The 24347-nt window shown below is 50.9% G+C and overlaps 1 protein-coding gene and 2 pseudogenes across 1 annotated transcript in view; 1 reads left to right on the top strand and 2 right to left on the bottom strand.

Annotated features, from left to right (window-relative positions):
• Positions 1-24347, bottom strand: part of Gucy2d (guanylate cyclase 2d) — a 37063-nt gene that overhangs the window by 6000 nt on the left and 6716 nt on the right. Inside the window, exons 3-15 of the mRNA NM_001130693.3 lie at positions 21442-21737; positions 19591-19945; positions 17993-18077; positions 17330-17426; positions 17120-17248; positions 15349-15429; positions 13033-13209; positions 12699-12855; positions 12334-12474; positions 9295-9443; positions 7382-7545; positions 3708-3900; positions 291-465 (exon numbers count right to left, since the gene is read on the bottom strand). Coding sequence (NP_001124165.1) covers positions 291-465; positions 3708-3900; positions 7382-7545; positions 9295-9443; positions 12334-12474; positions 12699-12855; positions 13033-13209; positions 15349-15429; positions 17120-17248; positions 17330-17426; positions 17993-18077; positions 19591-19945; positions 21442-21737 — 2199 coding nt within the window. The remainder of the gene's footprint in view (positions 1-290; positions 466-3707; positions 3901-7381; positions 7546-9294; positions 9444-12333; positions 12475-12698; positions 12856-13032; positions 13210-15348; positions 15430-17119; positions 17249-17329; positions 17427-17992; positions 18078-19590; positions 19946-21441; positions 21738-24347) is intronic.
• On the top strand, positions 4995-6352 carry Gm44978 (annotated as a pseudogene).
• Gm2926 (predicted gene 2926) lies at positions 15802-16386 on the bottom strand (annotated as a pseudogene).

The raw sequence follows: 24347 nt of genomic DNA, 5'->3' as shown, positions 1-24347 counted from the left end.
ACAACGGCAACCATATTCCCAGAATCCACTTGGCTCACCTCCCACCTTTACCTGCGTTGTTATTTTCCATATAAATAAGGGGAACACCCCTCCCTCTCTCTCTCTCTCTTTCCCCCTTTTCTTTCTGCCACCACCTTCCTTCCAGCCCCTCTCTCTCCCAATAAACTTCTCACACGTGGAACTGTTTGGGCCCAGTGTTTTGTGTTCAGATGAGAGCCGTTATTTTAACACATCAAGTGCCCCTGGGAATTCTGGGAGGTTGATCTGGCCTGGCCATGTCCCCTGCCTACCTGAATGCAGACCTGCCCTGACACGGATGGGTACATCGGGTGCATGCCTCATCCGAAAGTTGCCTGCATAGCTAAGGATGTCCAGGGCCAGGTTGGCGATCTCAGCAGCGTGCCGATTTCCATTGCGCCGAGGGAGACCAGAAGCCACCATGTAGGCATCCCCTATGGTCTCCACCTGCAAACAGCAACGTCATGCTGGGGCAGCCTGTTGCACACCCAATCCTACATGCTGCCGATCAGTAGCCCTCACCCTACCACCCCCAGATCTCACACACTCTGCAGCCTCTGCCAGATCTCCAGACCCAGGCACTGGGCACTGATGAGAGATGCGAGCTTCAGGTGGCTTCTGGCTGTAAGGCAGGTGACAGTGTGTGTGTGTGTGTGTGTGTGTGTGTGTGTGTGTGTGTGTGATGGCTCCGTGGGTAAGAGTGTATGCAGCTGAGTTTGGTGACCTGAGCTTGAGCCTAGAACCCTCATGGTGGAAGGAGAGAACTGGTTCCACAAGTAGTCCTCTGTTCTCCACATACATGCACACACATGCACACACAGAGATACATGCACGCACACACACACACACACACACACACACACACACACACACACACACAGAGAGAGAAACAGACAACAGACCAACAGAGACAGACAGACACACAGACAGTCACAGAGAGACAGACACACACAGAGATAGACACAGAGAGAGAATGAGAGAGAGAGAGAGAATGAGAGAGAGAGAAATTAAAGAGGAGGAGGTAGAAGAAGAAAAGAACGTTCTGGAAGCACCACAGCTCTGCTGCCTGCACACACTGGGGCTTCCTTTGCAGCCACAGCTCTTCCCTGTGAGCTGTATGTGGAGTTAACAGAGCCAGCTGTGACCCTGCCCACAGGGAGCCCCCTGAAGCCCCAGGACCCAATGTCTGTGTGATGCCCCCTCCACCACACCCCTCTACTGCAGAGTTGTTTGTTTCTCGAGACACCGCAATGCCCCACACACCCCAAGTCATGTACCTTGGCTCTTACCAGCCCTGCCCCCAGCCCAGCACTGCAGGGTCAGCCACACTGGCCCTCACAGAGGTGGCATGCCCAGAGCTGCCTGGAAACAAGCAGCCACTTGCAAGGGAGGCCATGGCTGCCTGAAGTGTATGTGCTTCCTTCAAAGAGGAGGCTACCACAGAGGAGAAGCAAGACGAATGGCTGCCTCCCACTGAGCATGCTTGTAGACTCTGACTGTGCTACCTACTTGCTGTGCAGCCTCCATGAGGGACTCTTGCCCTCTCTGAGCTTCATGTGTATGGAGGGCTAAATCATCCCACCAAGGGCACACATAGTGCCAAAGATGGCATGCTGTGAAGACCTCGAGGCCAAGCTCTCCGTCAGGGTGAGGCCTGAGAATGAGGAAGAGCTGAGGTCAGTCGCTGCTAGCCTTCTGTCGGTGACTGCCCTGTCTCTTCTAATCTGCAGAGCAGAGCTGAGCCACTGGTATTTCAACCCCGTGCTTCACTAAGGGGAACTTTGGGCTCAGAGGGTGGACAAGCTTTGGGGTTGTTTGATGGCTTAGATGGCTAAGGCCTCACATCTCACACAGCAGGTTGAGCTGGGAAACCACACCTCTCCTTGTCCCCTTTCTCCTGTCCCAAGCCTTGTCCCAGCACTCAAATTCTTTGCTATGTACAGAGAAGTGCTCACCCAGCAATGCTGATGCTGGGGTGGTCCTTCCACCCAACCCCATTACCAACCCCCATCCTTATCCTCCATTCTCTCCCTCACCCCTACCCATACTGCCACCCTTGCAGGAAGTGGTTATATGGTTGCTTCTCAGCCCAGAAAAGATTCAAAGTGGTAACTAGATCCTGCTGTTGATGGGCGGGGGGACCAAGGCAGATGGGGGGAGTGATGAGAGATGCACTACACATCACAGAGGCTGGGCCTGCTGTTCCCCACATCTGGAGGGGTGTGCGGGCCTTGTTTGATTTCATTTCCCTCTGCTGGGAAGATGCAGGCCTCTTGGCTGGAGTTCAGAGCAGAGCTGAGCCGTGATTCAGAGCTGTGAGGGCCACATGTGTGAGAAAAGATTGGCAGAGGTAGGAGAGACAGGCCAGGGGTAACTTGGGGCAGATCAAAGCATGGAGGCGCAGGGAGACCTGTGGGACACACAGGAGGCCGGGGTGTGCCCATTGGCCTTCCAGACATCTTAGGAGCCATGGAGTCCCCAGGGGGAGCAGAAGAGAGGCTGGGGTCTCAAGTGGCAGTGGCAAAGGTGGTCACCACCATACTGTCTGCAGGAGAGAGTGCTTGTGGTAGCCTGTGAACACTTGGGGTTCCTCGTGGCTCTGCTGTTGTCTGTGTAGACCCAGGCAGGCTTCCTTCCTCTCTGGGCCTCTGGACTGAATCAACAAATTCTGCCAAGGGGAGTTTTACAAGTGCCAATGAGAGCAGCTACCTATGCAAGGGAGTGAATGGGAGACTGGAAAGATGGCTAGCAGGGAGCAGGGAGAGAGGAAAAAGGTGGGTGAATCAGGAAGAGGAAGGGTTATATGAGAAGGTCTGGTGGTGTGAGCCTCGAACACTCAGAAAAATGTGGTGGTCCACAGAGGTGGAACAGCCACAAATGCACTCAGAGAAGAGCTGGGTCAACTCCAGAGGGCTTGTGGGCCACTGTGACATTATCCCAAGAGAATCTATGTCGCAAAGAGGGTAAACTTCCTACAAGGGGCTGAGGACTCAACAGCAAGTTCAGCCCTCAGGTTCACCCGAGTCACTTCACCCCACCATCTCATCTGTAAGTGAGGGGTGCTAGCCCTTTCCTCCTAAGTCCTCATGCACACAAAGCCCTTAACCTGGCATCTTGTATACAGTAGGTGCTCAGTAAGTGCTGGGGCACTACAAACAGTGTAAGCAGCTTGCCTGCTCCATCTCCTGACTCTTTCCGGAAGAAATCAACTTAAATGTCACACTCCATCCCTCCTTGGATTCACATCCCCTGCAATGTGGCTACAACGCCCATCCACAGCTGGTACTGCGTCTTCCACCTCTTCAAGTTGTCTCCCTCAGCCAACAGAATTTGTCAGGAAAAGCAGTGTGCCAACCCCAGGCGAGAGCTCAAGGGCTAACATGCCTCTGCCCTCTCTCAGAACCCAGCTATACATGTGAACCATCTCAGAGAGACTCTGGGCCAGAGCCCAGTCCCTCCAGTCAAGGTTCCAGAGATGCAGAAAACCAAACTAAGATCAGCAAGCTGCCCACCTGGCCCACATCTGGCTGGAGATGCCTTGTGAGTCACAAATGGTTTCTTTGTATGCTACTGGACTTTGAGATTATTCATTACACAGCAGGGTTAATTGATACAAGCGCACAGTGAGTGGATAGACACAAATTAGTGGTGCTGGCTACAGAGAGAAGAAGGTCACCTGTTGTCCTCACCTTATACACATCATGGCTGTCGAGAACAGCATCAAACAGCGTGTAGAGATCATTGAGGAAGCCCACCACCTCAATGGGCTCACTCAAGGCTGAGATGGTGGTGAAGCCCACGATGTCACTGAAATAGATGGTGACCTGGTCGAAGTACTCGGGCTCCACTGTTGTCCCCATCTTTAGAGCATGGGCGACAGACCTGAGAAGTGAGAGGGGCCATATGAGGACCCTGTTTTTTTCCAGCTTGGAGGTTGGGGATGTGATAGGGAGGATGTCCCTGTTTGGCTAGTGTGTCAGCCACACTGGATGCACCTGTCCTAACTTTCTCAGAATTAAAGCCACTCCTTGCTCTTGGGGTGTGGGGCAGTAGGAGCTCAACTCAGATATGCACAGCTCAGTGTCCAATATATGGGGAAAGGCTAGAAAAATACATTAGATAGATGAGAAGAAATGAGGATGGGAAGGGGATCAGTCAGTGAAGGGGCACGCAGGAGGACCTGTGTTTGATTCTCAGAACCCAAATAAGAAGCCCAGGGTGGTATGCGTGCTTGTAAACCCAGTGCCAAGGATGTAGTGACTGGAAGGTCCCTGGGTTGCCAGTCCTCCCAGCCAAATTGTAGGCCATGAAGATGAATTCAATCTTAAAGAGACAACGTGGGAAGTGTTCTAAGAAATGACACTTGGGGTTGACCTCTGTCCTTACACACATGCACATGCATGTGCATGCACACATGTGTAGGGGCATGGAGGTGTTTGTGCTAACAGACATTCACTAAGGGAACCTGGAACAGTACACACACAGGGTTGTTCCCTCAACGGCAAAACCTGTTTTTCCCGCAGAAGGCCAGAGCAGACAGGCTTTTTAGCCTGGTGAGCTTTGAAATCTGTGTGGCCTGAACTGGCACCAGACCCTCCTCCAGACCCTTCTCTTAAAATTGTTTTTCCCAGTCTCTCTATATAACCTGTCTCTATGGAATTTTACAAAGAGTTTCAACTTTACAAAGAGTTTCAACCTCATGAAGTCTGATCTGTATTTAGCTTACTTTGTTCCTCAAAGAGATCCAGGTATGCTTTGTTGCGCATGCGGGATTGAGTTCATTATCACAAGAACGGTTTTCACCAGATTGTGCTGGGCTTAAATGTGCCCATGGTAAACAACTCGGGGTGAGACCACAAGAGTTTGGACCAACACTGGCTCCTGAGTGTTGTGACACCAAACTGCCTTCTTGCCGCCATCGTCTCTCCCACCGCTGCCCACAAAGGTCACAGGAACGCTTTCATCTGATGCCCAACATGGAAGGCTTGACCCTCAGAGAAGTAAGAGTGTCTTTAATGTAAATGGAAGCAGAGGGTAGGAGTTTGCGTCTCTCTCCCAAGGAGCTGCCACTGTAAGTCACAGAGTGACACCTCATGTGTTCTCAGCCTCGAAGGCCATGCATTTTATGCCATTTTTGAGGTGTCTGTTAAAATCCCGGGGAACACCTGGTGGCGATGACTCACACCTTTAATCTGAGCACTTGGGAGGCAGAGGTGGGCAGATATCTTATCTTATGAGCTCCTACTTTGAGGCCAGTCTGGTCTACAAGGTGAGTTCCAGGACTGCCAAGGCTACACAGAGAAACCCTGTCTCAAAATAAAACAACCACCATCAACAAAAAATGCAGGGGAGCAACAGCTCTGTGACACAAAGTCACAAAGGACTGTAAAATATAATCTTTGGTGTTCTGAACAAGGAACCATGCTGTCAACAATCGGAAACATGGGAGCCAGAGTAAAAAGAGCCCATAGAAAGGGAGATAAGATCACTGTGAGTTATTTTGCAATCTGGCAGTAGTAATGGACTCTCTTCAAGGGGATCATAATAAAGAGGAGACACTCCAGACATATCTCAGCAGAGAGCAAGGCTTGCTAAGGAAATGGGTGGCTCCCACCCTTTTGCAGATGGTGGCAGTGTCACTAAGTGGCCCTTGGCCCCACCCATGTATCAGCAGGCCTAGACCAAGGTGCCAAGCTCCACCCAGGACCCAGGCTACTCCCCTTTCCCATGATGCACTAAAGGAATGGAGATCCAAATTTGATTCCCAGGGGGCAACCACAGACCCAGAATCAAGGGAGAAATTGACCCAGTATGAATTGACCAGTGGCCCTTTCACGGGGGGAAAATTAAAACAAGCCCAACTTCTAACACAGGAACAATAACTAGGACATATAGACTCTTTCATCAGTCCTTGGAATTCTCCTATTTTTGTAATTCATAAAAAAGCAATGGGTTGAGACGGGGATCGCTGCTGCCAGTCTCTCGTTTTCATCGTAGACACTTCTTTTGCAAAGGTGGTCAACGTACCTAAAACCCAAAGGACTTTCTGTAAGAAATGTGGCAAACAACAGCCTCACAAAGTGGCCCAGTATTAGAAGGGCAAGGCTTCCCTGTATGCCCAAGGAAAGCGGAGCTAGGATGGGAAGCAGAGTGGCTACAGTGGGCAGACAAAGCCAATCTTTCGAAGAAGGGCAAAACCACAGAGAAGATTGTGCTCAGACTTGAGTGTGTTAAGTCCAACTACAGATCCAAGAGGATGCTGGCCATTAAGAGATGCAAGCATTTTGAACTGGAAGGCAACAAGAAGAGAAAGAGCCAAGTGATCCAGTTCTAAAACTTGTGTTCTCTGAAAGGAAAGTACTGAAGGGGTAGAAAAATGACCTGCTAGAGAATAAAGTTATTGTTAATGATTTTTTTTAAAAAAAGGGAACAGTAGATTTCAACTGCTACATGATCTCAGGGGCATCAATGCTAGTATGAAATGGGGGCCTCCAGCCAGGCTCTCTGCTCCTGCTATGATTCCTCAGGGACATTGCATTCCTAGACTTGATTTAAAAGACTTCTTGTTCTATATTCCTTTGTGTCCTGATGCTAGAAATGTTTTGTATTCTCCATTCCTACTTTAAGCAATCAATAGCCAAGGACCTGATATCAGGGGAAGGTTTTAGCACAAGGGATGAAAAATGGCCCCACGGTGGGCAATGGTTGCAGGGGTCTCCCCTGGGCAGCAGTGGGAGAGACGATGGCGGCAAGAAGGCAGTTTGGTGTCACAACACTCAGGAGCCAGTGTTGGTCCAAACTCTGGTGCTCTCACCCTGAGTTGTTTACCATGGGCACATTTAAGCCCAGCACAATCTGGTGAAAACCGTTCTTGTGATAATGAACTCAACCCTGCATGCGCAACAAAGCATACCTGGATCTCTTTGAGGAACAAAGTAAGCTAAATACAGATCAGACCTGACTAGGTTGAAACTCTTTGTAAAGTTGAAACTCCTGTAAAGTTCCATAAAGAGCGACTGAGGAAACCAATTTTAAGAGAAGGGTCTTGGGGAGCGTCTGGTGCCCCCCCACAGATGTGAGTTCTGGCCACACAGGTTTCACAGAGCTCACCAGGCTACAAAGCTTGTCTGCTCCAGTGGGTGGAAAAATGTGTTTTGCATTCCTCCCATTGAAGAAACAACTCTCTGTGCATAACATTCCAGGTTCCCCTAGTGTGTGTCTGTGAGCACAAAGACCTCTGTGCCCTTACACACGTGCGCTTACACAGTGTGTAGGAATGAATTACTGAACAAGCTCATCGAGACCAGTCTCCCTGAGCACCTCCTGAGTTCTAAAGCCCCAGAGGAGGGTAGGGGCCACTCACGGAGGGAGCATCTGCGAGAGCAGCCTCTCTGTCTTCCGCCTCTCCAGTTCCAGCTCCTCAGTCCGCTCCTGGACCAGATCTTCCAGGCTTTCGGAATACTTCTCCAGCATCCGCAGCATGGAGTCTACAACACTTGTCTTCTTGCCTTGGTTGATGCTTTTGAACTGAAGAGAAAACAATATCTCGGTTTCGTTCATAAGGATCAGTGCCACCTGCACACAGCTTGGGAGGGAGCCAGGCAGAGCCCCAGCCTGGGGAGGTGGAATGAAATGGAAGATGATATGTGAATCATGAGGAGACGGGGGCCCCGAGGGATGTGGGGGAACCTCTATGTGGGATGGGCAAGTAGGAAGAGAAGCTTGGCAGAGAAGTTTGTGTCTGGGCAAGCATTATCATCAACAAACCCAGGTCTCACAGTAATGGTGGATGGATGAGTAGAGTCATTATGGATAGGTGAATGGATGAACGGGGGCATGGTGAGTGGATGGATGGATGAGTGATGGATAAGTGATAAATAGATGGGCAGACAGGTGGACAGACAGACAGACAGATAGGTGGGCATACAAATAGATAAGTAAACTGTATGAAACTCCACTTTACTCCAACCTTTAAAAACCTGAGGATATTAGGACCAAAGGAGACTAAAGATTAAAAAGAAAAAAGGGTTAAATCCAGGAGTGAGGTTTGCAGGTAGAAATGTATCATTGTTTAGCTACAAGCTTCTTAGCAACAAAACCAAATGGAAACAGAGGATCAAACCCATTATTCCAAAGAAATACAAGAGAGAAACCTCTTTTGTGTTTTCATATCAGGTCACTGGGCCATAAATGACACTCTTTCCAGCCAACATATAAGAGGTTAAGAGAAAGGGGGAGTTTAATTAGCCAAGCCAGTGGGTAAGAGTTCAGGCTGTCTGACTCTGCCTTTCCTGCCGTGTGATGCCAAGCACAGTACGAGCCCATCCACCCTTCTTTGCCATGGGCCTCAGGCAGGGGTCTTTCTCACAGGCACGCTTCACTCAGAGCCAGTGCCTCATCCCCTGGCTTCCTAGCTAGGATGACCTCTAACCTCCACAGGAGATGACAGCCTGGTATTTGAGGAACCTGTGCTCATTATAACTCATCTCTTTCCCCCCATCATAAGCCTTGGAGCTCAGTAATTCTGAAACTCAGGCCCCCATCTGCGAAGTGGGTACTACCCATGATGCTACAGTAGGCATGGGCATGTGTGCCAACATCCCAAGGAGCCTTGCAGATTGTCTCTGCCTCCCAGGCTGCCTCTGCCCCTCCTCAGCTGCCCCTCTGGCTTGTTGAACTTCACCTTGGTAACTTGGTGCTGTGACTGGGGACCGTGAGATTAGACCAGGAGGCAGAGATGTGCCCCTGGGTTTGATGGGCTGGTCCTGGAGGAGAGCTGTCCTGCCCAGTCAGGCCCACACAGCCCTGAGAACTCGTGCAGGCTTGCCTCAGCCGTTCCACTACAGTCCCAAGGCTGGCCAGGGGTCCCCAGAGTCCCTCTAATCTCAGTGACTTGGGAACCAGGGTTGTCTCCATAGTCATTAAGGGCTTCTCAGGTGCTAAGAGGCCTGGTTCTGGGTGAGGCTCTTCAGACAGACAGACACATCCCTTGGGTACTTGTCTCTGCCTCATTTATCTCCTACAGAGGTATGACCATGGTGCTGTGCTTCAAAAGGTCACCTTCAGGATGGAGTGACTTAAAACAGGCTGGGCACTTGGGATAGCACTGGCAAACATGGCTCTCTAAGACTGTCCCCCTCAGAGTGGTGTTGCTGGCCTATGTCCCCGGACTACCTGGCATTTCCAGACTCTGGAAATGCACAAAGCCTGTATGGGGCCAATGAGGCCTGTGGACGGCATTGCTTATAGGCACCTGCTCCTCTGGGGAGCACTGACCTGTGTGTAGATCTGGTCCAAGCTTGGCCTGTCATCTGGAGCTTCCTCCCAGCATAGCTGCATCAACTGGATACACTCGAGGGGACCCTGGTCAGGGGACACCAGTGGCCGGCACAGAGGAGGGGGAGATGCCACCTTCCGGATGATCTCTGCAGCAAACCCCATGGATACCTTGGGTCAAACTGCCTTGAGAGATTATAGGAGGGGGTCTTGGGGCAGGGCCGAGAAGGGGGGATTCGGGCCCTAGCGGTGCTCCCCACGCTCTTTCATCTGTGACTCATGCCTGGCTGGTCAGTGCATTACCACCTTGCAGTTCTCCTGGGTCTCCAGGCTGTGGCTAGAGGAAGATTTGGATAAGGAGAACTAGGTTTAAATCCTGAATATGCTATCACTCTCTATGGGGTGGTGGAGAAAATAGTAAACCCTCAGCCTCAGTCTCCTCATCTGTGAAATGGGATTAGCAAGGGCACCCTCAGCCTCAGTCTCCTCATCTGTGAAATGGGATTAGCAAGGGCCTCCTCTTGAAGGGTGCTGAGGGAGGAGGTGTGGAAGGTGGTGCCTGGCACCTAACAGACTCTCCCCAAGGCTGCTGTTCTAGCCTTGCTCTTGAAACCCAACCACACAGCTCTTCCTACCAGTCTAAACATCCAGAGACTACGCAAAAGAGGAGACTACAGCCCTCAGCACCTAGGTATCCCTGATCCACATGGGGAGGACCATGTCACCATATCAAGGCTGAGAGACCAGTGTCCTGGCTCTCTGGCTCTGCCACTCTATGCCCTGGTACCCCCGACTCCAGACACTCCAGACACCTGCCGCTGGCAGAGTCAAGAATTCATCAAGACTGGGGAGAGGAGGACCTGCACGCCATGCTCAGGCTCTGAGCCTGAAGCTCAACATAGGTTTCTGTCATCTACGTACAATCTATGTAGGTCAGGACACAGCAGGGGAACCCCCCAAGGAGGTCTGGGACCCTCCTGCCATGGAGCCTGTTCCTCTACAGTCCTCTTCTCTCTACATTAGGTTGGCCACCTTGATGGAGATAGTAAAGGAATCACTATCTCTTTACAGTTTTGGGGTTTTTGTTTTTTTTTTTTTTGCTTTGTTTTGTTTTGTTTGTAGGTTTGTATTTGTTTTGTTTAAGATGGGAGTCTTTCCCAGGCTGGCCTCAAACTTCTTATGAGGACAAAGATGATCTCAGATTTCTGATTCAGATGTGTCCCAAATGTTGATCCCAAATTCTATGACCATGTGCCACCATGCCTGGTTATACCATGCTAAGGTTCAAACTGAGGGCTTTGTTCATGCTGGGCTACCACTCTACCAGAGGAGCTCTATCCCCAGCCCTGATTGCTATGTTTTTGAAACAGCGTAGTCCATGCTTGTCTGGAACTCACAATAGAGCTCAGATTTTACTCAAATTTGCTATCTCCCTTCCTCTGCTTCCCAAATGCTGAAGTTACAGGTCAGTGCTATCATACACTGTCTACTAATGTCCAACGTTATAGACAAGGAGACTGAGGCTCCTCAGGCTGGGGCTGGGGCATCTAAACAGGACAGTAAAAAGCAGACATGAAAATATGCTGTCTAAAGGGTCCCAGCCTCAGGCATCAGACTCCAAGGGCCTCAAACCACAGGGACTGAGAGACTGTGTGCTTACAAAGAGGTGCGTGCAGATGGAAATGATACAGACCATGCACACTTGGGCAGCTGTGCTTTAAAAGCATACCGTTTGCATCGTGATGAATGAAATGTAAATCCATTTCAAAGCATCTCAGATTTCTGAGTATCATCTGTCATCGGGGTTGCTGCCGTCAGCAGATAGTAAAAGCTGAAGACAGCGTGGGGGCTCCAACATTCTGCATAGGGTGTGTTTGGGGGGTGGGTGTAGAGGTGGGGGTGCACATGTGTGGATGGCAAGCACATACAGGCCAGAGGTTGATGTTGGCTATCTCCCCTAATCAATCTCCATAGTATTTTTAATGACAGGATCTCTCAATAAACTTGGAGCTTGCCAGCTTGGCTAAACTGTCTGGCTAGCATCCCCTGTGCTCCTTCTGTCTCTTCCTCCCTGGTGCCGTGCCACCGCACCCAGATTTTTATGTAGGAGCTGGGAACCCACACTCGGGTCCTCACAATTGCTTGGTAAGAGCTTTGCTGCTGAGCCATCCCCCCAGACCGGGGTGCCAGCATATCCAAGGTTAGAAAATGCATGCAGGATGAGAGCGATGGCCTGCGCGGCTCTCCAGGTTCTCCTGCTGTGCCAGGTCCACAGTTCACACCCAACATGTCTCTATTCTCAGCAGTGTTGGCTTCTGGTTCCTTAGAATGCCATGCCTGGATAAGGAGACAGGTCTCTGGGACTGGGCAGATGTGGGGTTGAGGGGCAACTGCAGGAGCATCCTAAGGTCCAGGGAGCCCTGACAGAGACCACAGAATGGAAAGACATTTCTGAAGACTGGCCCTGGGATTAGGGTGGCAAGAGAAAAAAAATCTACAAGGCAGGTGGTAATGGGGAAGTATGTGTGTCAAACAACTGGAAAATGGAGACAGAGACTTCAGATAGCGTGCCCTCTGGGCAAGTAACCAACCTTCCAAACACAATGCTATCTGGCCACATCAGCACAGAGCCTGATGTCCAACACAGTTATATTGGAACTCCATTTTAAAGATGAGAACATTGGGACTCAGAGTGGGTGTGGGCTGTGTAAGTCAATAGAGCAGGACTGGACTCTACATAGACACAGGGCGGTGACGGGCTGAGAGGGGACATATGGCCCAGGGAGGAACACTCGCAGATGCGTGTGGGAAGCACACATCTTCTTGGGAGAAGAAGCAAGGGTTTACTGCTCACACAATGTCCACAGCTGGCCAACCACCTTGTGTGAGCTGCTACAGACAGCCTGACTTAAGGCAAGGAGACCCAGTTCTCACCGTTAGGCTTTAGGCATGTGTGCCCAACTTTCCTGAAAGTCACAGAACTTCCTAGCTATCCGTGACAGCAGCCAGGGAGGCCAAGAAGGGGAGGAAGAAATTTACCTTCTGCTGAGAGTCCCCAGGAGCAGTAGGGTGGGTCTCGGGTCAGTACCTCCTGCAGGATGATGGCCAAGCTGAAAACATCACCTTTGAAGGTGGCCTTCCCAGGCCCCCGCAGCAGCTCAGGAGCCGTCCACAGAAGCTCTGCAAACACAGGAAAGGGTCACGCAGCCATCACACCCTGTTCCCGAGTGTGTCTGCTCTCCTGGATTCCCAGGTTAAGGGCCTCAGGTTCTTCCAGAGCAGAAAAGTCATCAGTTCTAGGTCCAAACACAGAAACTGTGGGGTACTGTGGATCTCTCTCTTCCCTGGTGTCACAAGCACCAATGTACCGCAACCTACTCATGGCCCCCTGCTCCCAAGCTGACCTTCTGGGGCTGGCTGGGGCCTGGAAGAACAGTGAGACTCCAGGAACTCTGCATAGCCATGATCAGTGATCTTGAGCACAAAGCGAGTGTCCACCACACAGTTCCTGGACTTGAGGCGCCCGTGGGGGAAGCGCCGATGGTGCAGATACCGCAAACCCTGGGAGGGGGCATATGGGGCCAGTGAGGAGTGAGAAGGACCATGGATGTCCACAGGACCCAGTGGCCTTCTGGCCTCAGCTCTGCTTTTGTTCTGTTCGATTTTTAAAGGCAGGGGAAATCCGAGTGCTTCCCATCTACCCTTCCCCCTTGACTTAGCTCATAGGGAGGCTCTCACTCGGATCAGATCCAACAGTAAGGAGGCCTTGAAGGTCCAGTCTAGCCTCAGGTTCTCATTCTGCAGCAGGTCCTCCAGGCTGCCACGGGCACAGTGCTCCAGCACCATTGCACTGACCCCAGGGCCCACAAAGAGGCCCAGGAAGGCAGTAACATTCTCATGCCGCATCTCCCGCAACTGCAGAGGCAAAGGGCACCTTAGAGTCCCCCGGGGCCCGTCACCAAGGCCCCCTGGGGTAGATGGGTAATGAGGTGGTTGGATGGGGTGAATGGATGGGTGGCTGGCTGGACAGATAGATGGACAAGGGGGTAAGTAGGTAGATAAATGGATGGGCAGTGGTGGGTAGATGGTGGTGGATGTTGATAGGTGGGATAATTGAATGGATGGATAGATGAATGAAAGAATGGATGGATGGATAGACAAATGGATGGATGGATGGATGGATGGATGGATGGATGGATGAATAGTTAGATGAATGAACAGATGGATAGATGAATGGATGGATGGTTAGATGAATGGATGGATGGATGGATGGATGGATGGATGGATGGATAGATAGATGGATGGATGGAGGAATGAGTGGAAGCATCTAGGATGGGTGAGTCGGGGAGGTGTCAGTATCTCCAATAGTCAGATTTAGGTCTATTTCTCAACTTGACTGAAGCCAACGATCTGGAAACTACTCATCCTCTCTCCAGCAGCCCACAGGATTGCAGGAGGAAGGGAAGCTCAAGGATTCCTGCCTGCAGTGAAAGAAAGCAGCCTCCCCAGTGACTGCGTCCAAGCAGGACAGAGTAAACCCTTGTTTGGCAAGGCTTTCTTCACAAACACGACTCAGGACTCAACTAAATGTTCTCCCTCCTCCGACTTGCCCAAGGCAGAAGCTTGCATGGAGAGATAAGGATGGCCCTGAAGCCTTTGCCAGTCCTGCCATGGAGAGGTGATCTCTGACACCCCCTCCCCCTGGGTGTGCTCAGTGACTAATATGAACTCCTGAGCACAGTGGGGTGGTCTTGTATGTTTTGGGGTTCAGAGTTTAGGAAAGGGCAGTTTCCACTTCAAATGGTCTGCAGCACCCCAAGTATGGAGCCCTTCTCTGGACCCAGAGAGACTAGTGGATGCCTTCAGAGTTTAAGAAAGAAGTCATATCCGGTGAAGCTTAGTCTCAGCTGCCCTGCCTGCGAATGAAGCTCTTCAGTCCCTGTGGACCAAGAAGCCATCTGAAGTGATCCTGATAGTAAATATTTTAGACTTTACACATCCCTGTCACTAACACTCACTTCCACCACTGTGGCAGGGAAGCAGCTATAGATAATACACAAAGGAGAGGGTGTGGCTGTGTCCCAACATTATTGGTAAAGACATCCTTGGGTCGGATTTGGCCTGCAGGCCATAGCTTGCCAAGTTCTGACCACTGAGCCCTATAGGCTGATCCCCACCCACTGCAAAACTGAACAGAATCGCCCAATCAAGTCCTAATCAAATTTCTTACAAAAGTATAAGATGCAAAAAGCATCATCAGCTTTAGACACAGTACTTTAGAGTATACTGCAATACACCACTAGACAGCCAGAATGGCACAATAAAGGCTCTGGGAAGTTCTGTGGCTACCCCAAGCAACCTACAAACGTGGCTGACCCCCACATGTAAGACCCTTTTTCTTAGAGGAGCTGCTCACAGTGGCTACAAGGGAAATGCCTAAATACCTCCATTCACTTAATCTCTCTGAACTGCATTTAAGAGCTCGAATGCTGGGAATAATAATAATAAATAACAAAAGTCACAACTGAATAAAATCCACCATTTCTCAAAGGCATTGTCACTTGCTGGGGACGGCTCTAGGTCACTCTGTACACTCCCTGCCCTCCTCACAACTCCCCTGGCTGGGTGGTATTGGCTCTGCCTTACAGGACACCATCTGAGGTCTTCCTGGGCCCTGCCGTTCCTCCCAAGTGATGGTGATAATCTTGGGGACGGTTAGTGATGGTGCCTGAAGCTCTCTCAGGAACCCCTTTCCAAAGCCCAGAACTTTGCCTGGCCAACAGGGAAATAGCAAATCCAGGGATGGGCACAGGGAGGCAGGCACAGGCTAAGGACATGTGGTGGTACCCAGGTTCCATTGCTGGGAGAGAAAGAGCTGCGTCCAGACAGTTATGGTGAGACTTCTGTTAGGATGTTGGCATGGATTGTGGGATGCTGGTGTGTGAAGGTGACCATGCAACTGGTGTGATGCTGGCTGGGTGACGATCATGATGAAAGGGACCAATCCAGACCGGTGAGGGTGTGCTGAGCACATGCCTCCCTCTGAGGTCTTACCTTTCTCAGGAAGCTAAGGCTACTTGGCCGAAGATCAGGAGCCACGCCTGCTTCAAACTTCTTCAGCCATACCCACTCTCCCTGTTTAAGTAAGAACAAGAGTTTGCCTGCTTTAGTTCACTAGCTGGGTGATCTCAGAACACTCCCGCCACCTCTTGGCCTCAGTGTCTACCCAATGCATGCCTTTTCTGTGTTCTGAACTGGGCCTAGCCTGGTTAATGGGAACAGTAAACAGACTTCTATTGAGACTCAGGGTGGGCCAGGGGCAGTCTTTGGCTGGTCGACCTGAGGTCTGTTTGTCCCTTGGCCTCCCTGGAACTCTGTGACCTGGGTAGATAACTTCTAGTCTGAGCCTCAGCTTCCAAGTCTGCAAAGCAAGGCAACCAAAAGGTGGGGGCTAAGGAGGTACTGGTAGGAAACAGGATCCTAGCTGGATCTTTTTTTTGTGTGTGTGTGAAAAACTTAAGAGTCAATCTGTAATGCAATACCTCTATCTTATTCCAATGACAATTAAACAAACAAACAAACCCCCACCGACCACCATGAAAACAGGCCAACTAAGATAGTAAGAGAACCAAAACCACTTCATCTATCCATCTCTGAAGAGCAGTGCCTCCTGGTGTCTTCACATCCGCCTGCCTCTTCTGTGTACTTATGTACAGCACATTGTTTCCTCGGATGAACACATCTCCGTACTTATTCTTCAGCTGTCCATTTACATACACCTCTGTCTGTTCCAGGGCTACATTCATGTAGCCATCCAGGCAGGCCAGGACCCTCGATAATCCATGCCAGGATTTAATTTCACCACAACTGGCCGCCTGATGATCTGCTTTAAGAAGTCGCTAGGGGTTTGCTTCCGCAGGTTCATGTTTAACAACCTTCGGAGGCAGGAAACCTGAGTTCTAATCTCTGCTACTTAATTATCTGTGCAGCTTGTGTAATTCATCACCATTTCACCTGTCACGGCCCCAGGCTCATCTTGCAGCCGGATCCAGAACGCTCACAGGCCGGGCCTCCTCGGACGCGTGCCCCTAGCTGGATCTTTACCAGGAAGAATTCAGGTACCTGGGATAAGCTAGCTGTGACTTGGGCCTTCAGAAGAGACGTGAGATGAGGCCCACTGTGGTCCCAGCCCTCTGCTCTGATCCCTAGGGAACTGGCTCCTCCATACAGCCTCACCTGCAGCCTGCTGGCTATTGTGTTTTGTGTGTCAGGAAAGCCTCCTTTTGGTAGGAAAAGGAAAAGGTGGGGTTGCCCAGGGGGATAGGTGGAAAAAATAAGCAACAGGAGCCTCACGCTGCTTCCTATGGAAACAATTAGCCATGTTCAGGAACTGTGGCAAAGAACGGTTGAACTTGAGACTAAGGGTGCCTGGGAATTGGCTGTGATCTCCCCAGCATAACCTTGCTTGTTTGACCTTTCTCTCTATAGGCTCCCTGTTAGCCCAGGGGCCCAGCTTCTACCTGGAGGTGTCTATGGCCGAGTCCTGCCTTCACTGCTTTAGGAACTGGGGATGTCACTGAGCAGGGGTGACTTGGGCCAAGGCCAAAGCTGAGTGGTTGAGACTGACTCCCAAGGTCGGCTCATGAACCATGCCGGCAGGAGCAATGTGTCTTTCCCTGTTTCCCATTTCTGGAGCCATGTGCTGGAACAACCAAGAAAACCCCAAAACTAGGGCCCCCTGGAAGCCTAAGACTATCTGATTGGCTTCTTCCAAACTGGCCACAACCAGTTCCCGGCCTGGTATTGGAGTGTCAGCAGCCCTCACCTGGTACAGGGCCACGTTGGTGTGCTCCAGGAAGGCTGGTAGGCTCCTTGCTGACCCCTGGGTCACCGACCGTGGACTTCCACCATCCACCACACTTCTTGACTCACTGCCGCTGTCCACATGTGGCCTCTGGGATAGGAATGGAGTGGGGTTCAAGAGGCTAGATGCAGGGTGCCCTTCTGCCTACCCAGTCCAGGTCTGCCCACTCACCCTCCGGCTGGGGGTCCGCTGGAGGAAGGTGAGCTCCTGAGATGTCAGCAGGATCCGATGGGGGCCCCGCAACAGCCGCAGCTGCTGGAGGCCTAACCTGAAGATGAAAAGACCTCATTCAGGCTATTGGCCCTGCCTGGACTCAGCACCACCTCCTCATCTTTCCACGTCTCATTCCGTGCCAGCTCCAGGGCTGGCAGGTGGTGAGTGCTACCAATACAGAGCCCATTGGCCTTGGTCTCAGGTCTGCAACTTCCCAGGGCCCGATGGGCCTACTGGTGCGTAAACCAGGTTCCTTGAGGCTTTGTTAGAGGTGAACATAGAAGGCTTCCAGATATGACTGGGGCTCAGGAGCATCTGAGAGGCGAGACATGTTTGCAAAGAGAAAGGATCCCTTGGATGGGCCTGGCTAGCCTCTCGCTGTACAAATAGGACCCAAAGCTCAGAGGCAGAGCCTCATCCAATGTCACAGGCTTCTTCCTCAAGTCTCAAACAGACCTCTCAGGAGGCAGCTGGGACTCCTAGCTCTTCTTGTTGAGTGCAGCTAAGAGAGGGAAAGGAGGCCCTGAGATCTAGAAGTAGAGGTGGGGAAAGCCCCTGGGCTTGCCAAGGGAGACCCTATAGGACAAGGGACTCAGTCTGAGCCAGGCCTGTCAGCCTCACCTGATGAAGTAAGCAAGGAATCCACCAACCAGTGCCAGGACACAGGCTATCGTCAGAGTCAGGAGGCTGCCCAGGGGCTGCACACCTATGCAAGGAAAGACAGGGTCATTAGTGACCAGTCCTGGCTCTGCTGCTGCCTTCTCAAATCCCTACCCTGTGTGGGCTCTAGCCATCTCGGACTGCCTGGGGCTGAAGCCCCTGGAGGCCTGGCCTGGCTTTGTCTTTGAGTGTCTGTGGGAGGACAGGGTCTTTGTCCTGTTCTCTCCTACTCCTGAGAACAAGCAGTGGCGGGCCAGGGGGCAGGAGTCACTGTTCATAGAAGAAAAGAGGGGCAGATGAGCAGGTGAGGCCTTCGGCTCCTCCCTCCCCAGAGGCTTCTCCGTATGCACATGTAGTCTGGTGGCAGATGGTCCTGCCTGGTTGGGCACACTGAGATGAAGGATGCTCTGGGAGGATCTGGTGTGTAAGGACCAAGAAGGCACGGGTGTGGCTCGGTGCTGGAGTGCTTGCTTGTGGTAGAGAACACACACATGTTACAGATCAGGTGTGGTTAGGCAAGCTGAGGTGGCACCAGGGTCAGGAATATAGGCGTTCCTGTTAGGGGAGGCCTGAGGGGTTGCCACCTCTGTTTGGAAAGTGTTTGGGAGGGAAGATGCATGAGTTGCTGTGTCTGTAGATTAGAGTTAAAAGATCCGGGTTGGCTGAGCCTGGACAACAGGAGGTACAGAAAGTTCGAGGCAGGACAGGGACATATACAAGTCTGGTTAACCCTGCCACTGCCACCATAATGATCACTCATGCATTAGAGAATGTGCTTGTACGTATGTGCCTGTATACATGTATGAGAGTTCAGTCACATGTGTCATAAAGGATGACAGCCAGGATGGATGAATGACAGAAATCAGAACTGTGTGGGCCTCTTGCCCCACAGCCACCAGTGGCCATAAGGAAAATGAATCTGTGTTGGATTCAGCAGACTTGGGTCCAGCATGAGCTCAGCTACTGCTTCCCTGTGGGACTCTTGGCTAGTCCCCAAGGCTTTCTGAACTTCAATTCTTTGGTGGTGTCTATGGAAGGTAATGGCCTCCGCACAGGCTGTGAGGCACTTAGGAGATGTATAAGCTGGGAGCATCTCTAGCCCTGATCATCCAAGGGGAGCCCTTGCTGGTCTCTCCTGGTGTTTCTCAGCTACTGAGTCAGGCTTCCCCAGGAATGGTCATAACTCTTCTTTAAATTTGCTCTCCCTCCCTTTGTAGGACTGATCACCCACACGGAGAGTTTTAGTGTAGGATGGCTGAGTAAACATGGAGAGACAAGATAGGTGGACTGATGGAATGGGTACATGGGTGGGGAGATGGGTGAATGGGTGGGTTGGCAGTGGATGGATGGAGGGATAGGTAGGCAGGTGAGATGGTTAGATGAATAGATGGATTGGGAGGATGGATGGACAAATAGATGGATGGACGGATGGACAGACAGATGGTTGCATGTAAGGAAGGAAGAGTGGACCGATGGATGAAAGGAAGGATAGGTGTATGGATGGATGGACAGATGACTGGCTAGACAGATTAAAGATTAGTGGGTGGACAGTGAATTACCTCTGATGCATAGTGTGTTGGGGTCGAACCAGCAGCTGGCGTCATGGGCTGGAGGGCTCCCCCCAGGAAAGTGTATAGGCTTTCCCAGAGGCTGCACCTGCCATGTGCTTGTGTCCAGAATGTGGGTAGGAACCAACTGGCTTCCTTCACCATCTGTGTCCAGGATGACATATTGGGCTAGCCTTCTGCCTTTCCCATCTGTTCGGATTCTCTGGCTAAAACCAGCCACATCAAGAGCTCTTACGTGGTCCCCTAAGTGAGCCCCTGAGAGCCCCGCTCCATGGGTCTCAGATCGGTTCAGGGCATGGGCCAACAGGATGACGGCATCATAGATAGTTCCAAAGAGTGGGGACACCTGTGGGAGAGACAGTCCTCCATCAGAGCACCCTGGACATCTCAGGGGCCTGCAGGATTTTTTACACTGTTGTCCTCTCCCTGGCACTGCCCACCCCCGTTTGGCCACACATTACCCCAGCCCGACTGAGCAGCCCCATTGTCTCCATGGTTACCATCACTGCTGTGCTAGCCTCTAACTCAGATGTATCTCAAAGCCTCCAAAAGCAAAGCTGTGGTTCTAGCAGGCCCTGCCTCTCTGCTCTTTGTTCAGGTCCTCATCTGGATACGTCTCCATCCCTCAGTGCTCCACACAGACATAGTGACAAAATGAACTAAATTCTTCTTATATAAGGACAGCACGGGATACATACACAAGAGTGTCCTGGCCCAGCAATATATATGACAGTGATATTATATATAATGTATGTGGTATGAATTTGACATAGAAAGGTAATTTTAATCTGTAGCCCATCAGGTGACACCTGGTTCACTCAGGTGTCACCTCCTCCTGGGGGCCTTCCTGGCCCATCATGTCCCTGTTGTCCACTCCTCCACACCAACCACTCTCCATCCCTTGATCCTCGTCTACTTTCTGTGTAGTACCATCATTCTGGATTTGTGTATCTTGTTTCTTGGTTGTTGTTTGTGTTCCCTAACAGAATGAAGCCTGCCTTGTTTTATCGACAGGCCCCTGACTCCTGGCGTGTGATGATGCCAAGTGTCAGGAGATGACGAACCTCCTTCAGCACCTGCATCCCTGTAGGCACCTCAAGCCACTACTATCTTGCTTCATTAAGAAGCAGGTGTGACTGGGCAGTGGTGGCAAACGCCTTTAATCCCAGCACTCAGGAGGCAGAGGTAGATGGACCTCTGAGTTTGAAACCAGCCTGCTCTACAAAGTCCCAGGAAAGCTAGGCTACACAGAGAGCCTTGTCTCCAAAAACAAAACAAAACAAAACAAAACAAAACAAAACAAAACAACAACAAAAAAGAAGCAGACAGTGGAGTTCAGCTGAATCTGATAAGTCAAAACCAGGCCAGTAGCCATGCCCTACCACTAACACTTTCTATAGTCACAGTGACCTCAAAAAGTCCACCCTGACACTTTTTTTTTCTTCTGGTTTTCACAACCTGCTAGAGAGATTGAGTCAGGAGAAGTAGGATGTCGTGAAAAGAAGAGTGGCTGGAATCGAGTACACTGTAGCTGGAGATTACAACGGAGCAGAAGAGAAGATGAGAGAGAGGAGGGAGGGAGGAAGGGGGATGGGAGGGAGGGAGATATGGAGGGAGGTATGGAGGGAGGTATGGAGGGAGGTATGGAGGGTGTCCACAAGCTCACAAGCCCATATCTAGGGCTAGGCAGGCGGACACAGGTCATGTGGCCACAGTGGGGTGCGAATGGCTAGCCAGATGTGTCACTAGCCCAAGCCAGGAAGACCTGTAATGGGTAGAGTGGGCACATACACTGGCTCAGGGCTCCATCCTCTAAGGCTGGAGAGAAGCTGACACACTCACCTGCTCTGGCTCCAAGTTGGCAGTTGCCCCTCCACTCATCTCGGTAGCAGTGAAGGCGTGGCTCTCAGGACTGGACTCCAGACTGACAGTGAGTACTGCGTCATAGGCTTCCTGAAGGGGCCCATGGTCATCCAGGACCAGGTAGGAGCGGTTTCCATAGGGCAGGGCAAAGAGCAGCGTGTCGTAGGGCAGGAAGACCAGCCTTCCGTCTGTGAGGCCCTCCTCCCAGGCACAGTGCAGCAGGGTGGTCTGCTCCAGGCCTCCAAGCAGCGCCGAGTGCATGCACAGAACCACAACTGGGGGTGGACATGCAGGGTCACCTGAGCACTCCAGTCCTTGTCAGAAACCCCAAATCCCGAGGCCCTCAGAGCTTCCAAAATCCGTGGTCATACTTTTAGCCCCAGCTCCAAAGCATTCTGAGTATAAGTGAGATTTGCCCTCAATCTGAATGTAATTATGACTGAGGCACCAAATCTAGGGGGAAAAATCCTCTCAATCTAGAATGCTCTCTGACCTTTCGTCCTAGAAACAGAACCTGCAGGCCCTGATGATTACTGCTGTTTGTCTATGGTTGTTCCAAGTACCCTTCCATTTAGTCATTCACTGCGGACTGGGGTATTCACATGTAATGCCAACACTGAAGACACTGAGACACAGAGGCAGGGGGATTATGAGTTTAAGGACAGACTGGGCTTACATGGTAACATTCTGTCTACAAACAAACAAACAAACAAAATGCCACAGCATGAAGATAGATGTTTATCATTATCAACCTCAGGAGAGGAAACTTGGGCACAAAGAGGTTTACGAATTTCCCCAGAACATATAAGCACCATGGTGGTAGAGCTAAGCCTTGAACCCAGGGATCACTACCAGCTTATAATACTTAAAAAGATACATGTTTTGGAATAGAGCCTTGTCGTGTAGTCCATACTGGCCACGGACTGTGATTCTTCTGCCTCAGTCTACCCACTGCTGGGATTATAGGTTTATGGCATTGTGCTTATCTTAATTTTTTAAAATTAAGATGACTTCCATATCAGAAATCATATCCTTAAATGTGTACATTTTGGTAGTTTGGATGTATTTGCTGTTTAATCTGCAGGGTGTTTGTCACCCCACTGACACACCTGCCCTCCTTCACAGTCTATTGGCCATCTCAGAATATTGTCTGGTCTGAATATTTCATCTGACACATGATCCTTAGTGTCTGACTTCTTTTTCTTAAAGTACTCCAGGTTCGTCTTGATGACATGCGCCAACAATTCATTCTTTATATGGCTGTATAATATTCCACCATCTGACCACATTTTGCTTCATTCATAATCAGCCTACAACTTTAACTGTGGCCTTGGGTGGCACCTAAAGGCCAAGCAGATACAGAGACATACGTTGTATCCTTTATGGATTGGCTCTGAAGTGTCTGTCCTCCAAAAGGATCATGCATTGAAGTTTTGGTCCATGGTTGGTGGTCTCCGCCTTCATCCGTGGATGGGTTCGTAGTTGGTGGTATTGTTGGGAGGCAATGGGATGTGGGACCTAGCTAGAGGGAGTGGGTCACTGGGACCACGCCTCTGAAAGTTAACCTCACCCCTTCCTGACTCTGGTTCCTGGTGCCAGGAGTGAGTCACTGCTCCTGACACCAGGATATCCTGTCTCACCTCAGGCCCAAAGCATTGGACCCGTCTGACCTTGAGCTGAAGACCCAAGAAAAGCTTCCCTCCTTCCAAGCTGTTTTTCTCAGGTACTGTTTTTCATAGCAAGGTCGTCTACACCACAGCCTTTAATTGCCTCCCCAGGGACAAGGTAGAGTGGCCCCACTCGGGGTAAAGGTCCACAGATCCCCTCGGCTCCTCTGCTCTCGTCCCACCTCGGGTTCCTGATAGGTTCATAGCCACGGCAGAGAAAGCCAGCGTTCACTGAGATGAGGTCAAGTTCCAACTGTCATTCTTTTCCTAGGAAACCCAGGAAGATGAAGCTATCACAAAAGAACAGAGGTCTCCCTGCTGGGCCACAGGCCCCTTGTTGCACAGAGGTCAGAGCAGGGATGGAGCCTTTTCCTTGGCTGAGACCCCCAGTGGTTGTTCCTGGGGTGGTAACCATGAGTTATCTGAAACCTAGACAGCAGGAAGGGCTCCTGCCCAAAGACCAGCTGGGATAGGCCATAGTCATGCCCCGCCTGCTTTGCCACTCTTCTGTCTCCCAGACACCCCTTTTCTCTTAGGTGATATTGGAAGCATATTTTGTATTTGGCCACAAGGGGGAGCGGAGAACCACATAATTAAGGAGAAAGCCAGTTCGGGGCACCTCTCAACATCGCATGAACAAGGAGTTTTAAACTGCCTTGTTCTATTGAAGGAACTATGGAAAAGCCCAGAACATTGAAAATAAAGAACACTGAAAGCACAGATAGGTTTTGGTGGCTTGCCAGAGGCCACACAGCCAGTAGGGCCAGCAGGGAACTCCCACAGTACCCCTCACTGTTCTGCCTCCTGAATCTGAGTGTCAGAATCATGGCTGGAACTCAGGTCCCTGCCATGGTGGCAGTGGCCTGGTCTCACAGCCTCCTTAGCTTCTCCCACTCTGGTCCAGCCATGAAGAGTAAAACTGTCCCTTATCTTCCTTGGCCATGAGACGTGTTACCTGCATTCCTTATGCTAGCTGGTGCTTGTCTTGGATGCGCCTCCCTCATCTCCACTCTGCAGTTGACTTCTTATTCATTGCTCTCAGTCCCACCCTAGTGTCCCCTCCACTGGGAAGCCCTCTTCACCTCCGAACAGGCCATCCCCTTTGGAGTCTGTTCCTTTTCCAGTTTCATGTTCCTCATAGCTAAGACCCAGTCTGTCTCTGTCATGTTTCCAGAGCTCAACTGGAGGTACATTTCACAAAACTAAGTATTCAATTGT

The sequence above is a fragment of the Mus musculus genome, chromosome 7 (genome assembly GCF_000001635.26).
Source record: "Mus musculus strain C57BL/6J chromosome 7, GRCm38.p6 C57BL/6J".
NCBI lineage: Eukaryota > Metazoa > Chordata > Mammalia > Rodentia > Muridae > Mus > Mus musculus.
This window is presented reverse-complemented; position numbering and strand designations above follow the sequence as displayed.